Below are 8,686 nucleotides of genomic sequence, written 5' to 3'. Positions count from 1 at the left end.
CACAAACTGGAGTTGCTGGCCATTTTCTGGAGGACAATGCTACACTCAGTGCAGCTGTGGTAACAGGCTCTTTTAACAAGAATGACTGACCCATCTCATCCTACCACTAGAGGTGAAAGGTAACTAAGACAATCTCCAGGTGTGAAATCATGTTTCAGTTATAATATCTGCAGCTATAATGCAGCATTGGTGTAGACAGCGCAGAGCAAAACACAGCAGAGATTCAACACCTAAGAATAGCTAATAGCCTGGTGGTTTGGGCAATCAGCAGGGGGCGGGAGAAGTTTATGTCAGTGCTTTAAATAAGGCAGAGCAGGACCTTGAACCTGGTGTTTCCAGGTGAATGCCCTACCCCTCAGGCTACTGGCAAGTCTGGCTTGGTCCTTCACTACTGCTAGTTATTTGAGAAAAACTTGAAAAGTCTCAGGTCCCTCGCAATGCAGAACAGGAACATTTTTGAAATGTCGTAAGTTTGGCCATGACAAGAAAGCATTTCTCATCCATTTCTATTCACTATCTCCTGCCTATGTCTGGTAGCATAACGGGGGATAAACGTATCTGGACATTACATCTTACACAATGGATCTGTATCCTGCCCTCTGATCCTGCTGGATACCGGTAGTCCTTCCGGTTGACACTTTAACCCCTTATTGCACAAACAAATTGCATTCTTCATGTATCCATTGGGGAGTTTAATTCTTCACACCGAGGTAGACACTTGCAGAACCCACAGGAAGCAGAAAAGTATTTGTTGGTGGAAGAGAGGGGGAATGAAATATACCTGAGTCAGTGTTTAAGGGGAAGCCTCAGGGGCACTGGGGCAGGGCACGTGAGCAAGCTACAGGCTCTCGCTGAGCCGCTGCTATCATTTTTGGGGATGCGTGATGGATCCCCAAGAATGCATCTGCCAAATGCGCAGTAATGGTATCTGCGACGTCTTTTCACCTGTTTTAGCTGTATTCTGCAGCGGTGGGAGATGTACATTGGCTGTGATTTTCCCCTTTTGGGGAGCGAAAAAGTGTAGTGGTATTTCACTCAACTTTCCTTTTACATTCAGCATTGAGACTCTGCTTTAGAGGGTTTTCAGGAGAGAATTTAGATCCTTTCACTCGTGTCCCCTTAAGAGAAGAGAGGACTGACTCGGGGTCTGTCTACACAGGGATAAAAGACCTGCGGCATGGCCGGGGCTGCTCTGGTTCCAGAGCTCGGGCTCCAGTCCAAGCCCAAATGTCTATGCAGCAATTTTTCAGCCCCGGAATCCAATCCCCACGAGCCCTGGTCAGCTGACCTGGGCCAGCCTCAGGATTTTTATCCCTGTGTAGACATAGTGATATAGTTTAAATCCAGATATATTAACCTGTAAATCTCCTTCTGCAAAGGTAATAGTAAGACCTGGAACCACAGATTATTGCATATGGGAAACAGATCTTTATTAGACAAGCACCGATTGGGTGGAGATTACAATTATTCACCAAAACAAATCATTCAACCAACACCATGGCCCAATGCAGCTGCCAGGCCCCAGCCAATCAGTTCAAATGGATCAATGTTAAAATCACAGCGAGGTTATAGCCAGTTTTGAGCACGATGTGTACAGTGTGAGCCATGCTCTCAATGCCGGGAGACAAGACTCCCAAGGAGGCAGGATGGCTGCCCCAAGGAGTTTACAGTCCAATGCAGATGCATAGAAAGGCACAAAGCTAAACACATGACATGGGAGCGAGTTGCAAAATTTGGGGTAAGAAAGGAGTAGCTCAACCCATTATCAAATGGAGCTATTTGCAGAATTTGAATCTAGAGGCAGCTCAGGGGCAGAACCTCTGTTCCTAACAGTCTGGGGTGGTTGGGCCTGTAGATGGGTTTTGATCCTCTTTCTAAACCCCATCCACCAATGATTCCAAACCCAGCACTGATTGGGCCCAGTCCTGCACCACTGAAGCCAATGGGAGTTTTGCCACTGACTACTGGGAGCAGGCTCCAGTCCGTTATCAGTGAGAAGAGCTTTGTATGATTCATTATGTAACTATGATTAACTGCACAGCTGTAGCCTGACACTAGGCAAAACATGGCAAGAGGATGGAGAGGATGAAGGGAGAGGATGAAGCCGAGTGGGGTGCAGCTAGACTGGATGAAGCATAGTGGGGTTGGAGGCCAGGGAGACATGATAGCAGCTCTGAGTGGGAAAGGACCGGGATGAGGGCAGCTTTAGTGGCACAACAAGGGGTTCAAGCTAGTGCATCCTAAACAAACTGGCTCTCCAGGGTTCTTGGAGGTCATCAAAGCTCCACAGAGCACATTGAGCTTCAGGTCTACCAGCATCTACAGCTAATCTATTCTGCCTCTCTACTTGCATTGAGCTGATGTATTTTCTCTTTAATCTTCTTTGCCCTTCCCTTTGGAAGCAACTAGGTAACAGATCCCCTCATGCTCTACCAAACTAGCTGGATGGCATATGGGAGTCACCTCAAACTTCAAAATATCATAACCAGCCTCCTTTACTGCTTCCTCCAGAACCTCCTTCTCCAGAAAGAGGCAGGGAAACTTGTGTTGGCCAACTACAAAATGACTACACTTCATTGGGGTCACCATCAGCAAGTGACCCCCTGGCTTTAACAGGGAGCTGACGTTCTTCAGTGCAGCACGGTAGGTACTCAGGTCATTGCAAATTCCTTCTAAACAATGGCAGATGAGCAGGCAGTCAGCAGGGGGCAGAGAGGCAAAGGTCACAGGGTTGAATTTGGTGACATCACATTCCAGAACCTGCTTGACTGTTCTTCGTAATTTCTCTTCCTTCTCAGCCCACCTCTTCCTGGAAAGATAAATATAACACTGAAGAGAAATGTGCTACTGTTGTGCCAAAGAGCCCTTCACATCCAGGACCAGTGCACACAGTCAATATATCTGCAATCGGCTCACTGGATGAGTTACATAGTCACATGAAATCTCTGTTGGGTGCAATTCACCTGCTTAAGGTCAGATTTTCAGAAGAGCTCAGCTCCCATTTAGCCAGAGTTGGTCACACGTTATATGAAGCTCCCATTTCTAATGGTTTTATAAGGGTTAATAAATGACACAGGCATCTTATAGACACAAATGCTATGCGTCATAAATGTTTGGTTATCAGCAAATCTGTAGAAAATGGTGTAAATCATTATTGATCTGTTGGGCCCTGTAACACTTTTGAGCAATAGACTAACCCGTTATTAAAACATGTACTCACCATTTATTCACCCTTTATAGCCCACTCATATAAATGGAAGATTATATAAAGTGTGGCCAATAATCTAAGGAGCTCAGCACCCCGTGTGCTCAGCTGTTTGGAACATCTAGTGCTTGCGGCCCATTTTGAAGGCTAAAATGGGAGTGAAGGGGTGTCTAATCCTGAAGTGTTCACCACTCTGCCGGGGCGGGGGCGGGGGAGGAATTACCCTTGTAGGTGTAAACCTTCCTCTTGTAAGCATTGCAAGTTCAAGCTCTGAGTCTGCTGAATTCAGAGGAATCCCTTGCTAGGGGTAGCTGGAGGGGAGTCCTGGTTCCAGACTTCTCTTAAATTTTTCCTTTACTTCAATCCAATCCACTTCTTTCTTTTTATACGTATTGAACACCACCATAATACATAACAATTATTAGGAAAAAAGTACCCCAGTGATGGAAGAGCCACAAATTAAAAGGGATTTTTACATATTTTTTTTAGGTGAATTGTAACAGAACTAGCTCTCCTCCCCGTACCTGTCCCCTTCCAGCTCACACGCGTATTTCACCACCGGAGTCCAGTCAAACGCTCCCGGCTCTTTCTTTAGCCATTTCTGCAGTTCCTGGCAGTTCCGATCCGTATTGTGTGTGACGATGATCTCCTTGAAGGACTCACAGGCAGAAAGGAGTTCGAGAATGCTGGGAACACCGCCAATACGAATCAGGGTGTTGCCTTTAACGCCATCTGGTTTGGAATGCAAAATACCTGTGTATCAGCACATACAGCAGCAGAGGATGGGAGAGGAGGAGTTTTGGGGGGCCGAGGGTACAAGCTGGACAATTTCCCCTCTGGGTTTATAAAGGGTTTTAAGAAGGCCAGTTCCAGGAGAGGTAAAATGCAGCGAAGGACCCCTGACTGGCTTCAAGACTGAGCTTGATAAGTTTATGGAGGCGACGGTATGATGAGGTTGCCTCATAAGCAGGTTGAAAAGGATTAGATTTGTATCAGTAAACGTCAATAAACGTTGATTTCACCACACACACACACACACACAAACTGACTAAAAAGCATTTCCATTGATAATAACTGAAATACACAGCTAGCCAAAGTAAGAGAAATCCTGCTCCAGAACTTATTTGACTTGGATTTAAGGATGTTTAGCTGTAAAATATTTGGCATGTGATATTGACAATTGGTGTTTTAAAGGTTATAAAACTGTAACGTTTTAAATCTCAGTGTCTACTGTCATTAAATAATTGTTGTCTGACTCCCTCCCCACACGAGTGTCATATAATTTCCCACAAGTGTGAAAATTTAAATCAATTAAAATAATGAAGCTTAAAAATAAACATTGATCTTATCCATTGAAAGTATAAAAAAAATTAATATTGAATTCTGCCAATCCTGCCTGGAAGTCAGATTTTTAAGCCTTCTCTCTTTTTTTTGTTCATCTCCCCTGGGCCCTCTCCGATTTGTCCATATCTTTCCTAAAGCTGGCACTGGGAGATCTCATCTCATCTTCCCTTTGAATAAATAAAGTCAATTAAAGCTAGTTTCTAGCGTGAAGAATTGTGGAGAAAGCTTAAAAAAATAACAACCCGAAAACCTCAAGATCCAGAAGGCACCGAAACAAAACTCAAGATGTGTTATCTTTTAACATCTGTTATTTAAGCTCACTTGCCTTGGAGTTAGCAATACCCACACAGCCAAGGTAGCTTTAAAAGGACATTCTACAGGCCCACAAGCCTAGACACACGAACAGTTTGGGAGAAAGTCCCTCTTTCGGGGACCGCTGGGGAGCTCCTTGACTGGCGACTCCTGGCTCAGTGGCACGAGCCGGCTTCTGATCTACCACCAGCCGTTCGTCATCCCACTGCTAGGACCAGGGCTTGCTGGGGAATGGCACAGAGCTCTACTGCATGGGATGAGGAGCTGGTCAATCTTGTAGGGAGACTGTACTTAAGGCACAAATTAGTAAAGGAGGATTTGCTCTGTCCTGGTCTGTGCCATACCCGCTGTCACCAGTGATGTCCCCAACCACTGCACCCTACAGGACCCTGTGCACAAGCACTGATGCATGCTCTCCCCCCACCTCCTCTCCCCTCTTCCATGCTGCCACGATCCGGGTGCACCTTCTCCACTGTTGATTCTTCAGCCTGTAGTGGCCCCCATTTTATGCTTCATCTCAGACTCTCCTATTGACTTTGGGAGACCCATCTAGGTCATTAGCACAGCCCAGTGTTGTCATTGCACACACTAGAGGACAATACTACTCTCAACGCACCTATTGTGGCAGGCTTTTGTAATGAGGATGACCAGCTGTGGCCCATCACGCCATAAAGCAGGGGTAGAAGATAATTAGGGAAAATCTCCTCTTCTAAAAGAAATCTAGATCTACACAATCATGTTTCCAACAATACTCATCCCACTATGAAACAGCCTTTGTGCAAACAGAATGGCACAAAACACACCCCACTCACCCAAAATGAAGGTCTTAAAGAAGTTTCTCAGAAGAAACATCAAAATATCATTTTTTTCACTGCTTGTGGAGTCAAAGGAATAATAAGCTTTCAAAAACTCTTTGGGATCAAAAAGTTTCTCCAAAGCTTCTTTCTTAGTGCGGCTCTGGTCCATTTTGTGTCTGAGTTTGCAGACGTTCAACTGCCTGGCTGTTCCCGATCTGGGTTAATATGGGGTTCCTCAGCTCTTCCCGGCCATGGCTCCACCTTTTTTTGCCCAAATATCAGATTACAGGCTTTCTTCAGAACTCCCTCACACGGCCCTGTGACCCGGGGTGCCCGGAGCTGCCCTCACTGAAAATGCCAAGGTCAGGCCAGGCTGCAGAAGGGAGAGCAGATACTCCCCAAACTAGTGGTTAACACTGAAGTTAAACTCACCAACCAGTCACAGTCTGTACTTCAGTTCTCCCACGCTGGTTATCAAGAAGTTAAAAAAAAAGAAATCTCCCCCCACCCCCCACAGTCCCCGAATTCCATTCCAGTTCTCTGGCTCCCAATCAGCACCTAGGCCCAGTACAGGGAGAAGTCATTTAAAAACTCTGCTCACATATACCAAATGTTCTTCTGACCCCATAGGGTCAGCCACATTACCAGGTCAATATTAGTTTAGATCCTATCCAAAATACCATGCTGCCAGCCAATCCTTTAGTGTCTAAAACTAAAGGCTTATTATAAAGAGTTGTTAAATGATAAAGCACTCAAACACATATAGAAACTTCCAAGTCCATATATCATGTTCTTAGGAGTATTGGTGAGTTTGCTGGCTTGGAAGTCCCTGTGGAACACATCCACAGCTTGGATGGGTCTTTCATTACTTTGTTTAGAGCTTTGTTTGTAGAAAAGTTACTCCAGTTACTACATGCCTTGCTGACTCCTAAGATGTATCCCTTGCCTTCTCTCAATGGGTCAATTGTACAGCCGATGATCCTTGATGGACCATCAAACAGGCTAGGCAGTGCTGATGTCAAACTGCCTGGGGATGTCACCCAGAAACACAGCACAAGTTTGGAAATACAGATATACCCTACATATCTCTAACTCACAATACAAAGGCAATACAAACATAAACAAGATTATTAGACTTGGCAAATCAGAACATTTTCACCAACACCTTACACAGCATATCTAGCATGATTAATTCCAATTTGTAATATTGCTGTTAATATTATAAATTATTATAAACCCATATTCCATTCAGCGTCACCGCCCCAAACTCCAGTGTCTCCCCCACCATTCATGAACCTTGAACTCTTTTCTCCCCTGGGCTGATTTTTCTCTGGACTTCTCTTGGGGGATGCCAGTGAGTAAAAGTGGGATTCCATGGCCTTTCCTGTGAACTCTGGCTCCTCTCTGAGCCCTGGCTATCAGCAGAGAGGGAACTGCATCATCTCCTGCCCCTCTCTAGCTACTGGACAGGTACCGTTCATCCCAGCATGGCTCTGCTTGTAGGTTCTGATGCCACCATAGCCCATGATGGTGGCACTGCTGCAAGATACTCAAATGTATCACAATCAAACCAGGAACCAGCAGTACATGGGAGCGGTGGGGACATTGTGGTGAGCTGGTTGCACAGTTACATACATTCTGGGCAGTCCCCAATATGCAAAGCCCTGTCATCAGCATTTCCCTTGGACTAGCTTGGGCAGCTCCGTGCTTAGCATTCAGGCGTTGGTGGCTCCCGTTCAAAGAGGCCTGTCTCTCCCTATTCATTGCATTGGTGGATCGCCGTGTTGTTCCTGTGACTTTCTAGATATCTAAAAGTTAGGCGCCATGATGCCGAATGCTGCAACGCCCAAGTCCCTTTGTGGATCCGGGCCTAAAACTCTTCTGGCTAATTCCTCTGCGAGAACTGCCCCAAAATCTGTGGCACTCAACCCATTCTGGCAAAGGGAACCGCTGACCTGCGGCAATCCCCATGACTGTGACAAAGGCCCCAGGTAGCCACATACACGTATGTCCAGCTTGGCTGGAAAGGAGCCTCTCTGTAGAAGGAGCATTGGGCTAAATTCTTTGCTGGTGGCGCAACTCCACCAAAGTCAACTGAGCCCCCAGGGACTTTGGCCTTATGTCCGAAGAGGCACCGCTTCCATTTTAGCCTCAACCAGGTCAGCGTCCCAGCTGCACAGGAGGGAAGAGGTCAACTGAAGTATGTTGTTTATCGAAGCACTGCTCTGACATAGCTTGTATCTAAACAGTTTTATTGCTCTTGCACTTGTTAACTAACCCGTCATCTTACCTCAGAGAAAGTGGACTAGGACTACGTGCCACTAAGCCACGTTCCCTTGCCTGACTCTCTTGGGTAATTTGCAGTTAGTTAGATTAACCTCCGACTCGTCCTCATGTTACGTTCTTGGATAAACAGGTTCGACTGATGCTCTGAGGACACTTCACAAGCCAGGGATCTGGGTCAGGGGTGCAGGTGACAATCTGATAGGAGTACATACAATCAGAGCCAGATTTAGGGGCAGGTGACCCAGGTGCCGGGATTGGGAGGGTGCCGAGCTCAGGGTGCTGTAAGGTATTCAAAAGTTTAACTAATGTGTGTGTGGGGGGGGAGAAGGGGGCGCTGAGGACACTCCTCACCTGGGGCACCATTTGTTCTAGGGCTGGCCTGTGTACATTGGCTTCTGTGTTCCATCTCCTCCCTGTGGCCCCATCATAAGGTGAGCTCGCCCTTGAAGGCAGCTTGGGCATATCTCTAACTGTCCTGGTTTTCCTCTGAAGGGTGGGCTGAGCCGATGCTGCTGAAAACCTGAGCAGGGGGAGCACAGGACTGCCTAAGAGCGTGAGATTAGGATCACCTGAGTCCAGGCTGGAAGCACGCCTGCTATAAAAGGGGCTGCCCGCACTAGGGTGACCAGACAGCAAGTGTGAACAATCGGGTCCGGGGTGGGGGGTAATAGGAGCCTATATAAGAAAAAGACCCAAAAATCGGGACTGTCCCTATAAAATCTGGACATCTGGTCACCCTAGC

The 8,686-nt window shown here is 46.5% G+C and overlaps 1 protein-coding gene across 1 annotated transcript; it reads right to left on the bottom strand.

Annotated features, from left to right (window-relative positions):
* Positions 1-1,363: 1,363 nt before the first annotated feature.
* Positions 1,364-6,109, bottom strand: LOC128823227 (nicotinamide N-methyltransferase-like). Its single transcript, XM_054005392.1, has 3 exons — positions 5,674-6,109; positions 3,730-3,937; positions 1,364-2,809 (listed from the first exon to the last, which is right to left on the bottom strand). Exons 1-3 carry the CDS (start codon positions 5,825-5,827, stop codon positions 2,374-2,376), a joined length of 798 nt encoding a protein of 265 aa, XP_053861367.1. The 5' UTR covers positions 5,828-6,109; the 3' UTR covers positions 1,364-2,373.
* Between the last annotated feature and the right edge of the window lie 2,577 nt (positions 6,110-8,686).

Source organism: Malaclemys terrapin, chromosome 15 (genome assembly GCF_027887155.1).
Source record: "Malaclemys terrapin pileata isolate rMalTer1 chromosome 15, rMalTer1.hap1, whole genome shotgun sequence".
NCBI classification, from domain to species: Eukaryota; Metazoa; Chordata; order Testudines; family Emydidae; genus Malaclemys; species Malaclemys terrapin.
Note: the sequence above shows the minus strand (reverse complement) of the source record. Positions and strands in the feature narration are given on the sequence as shown.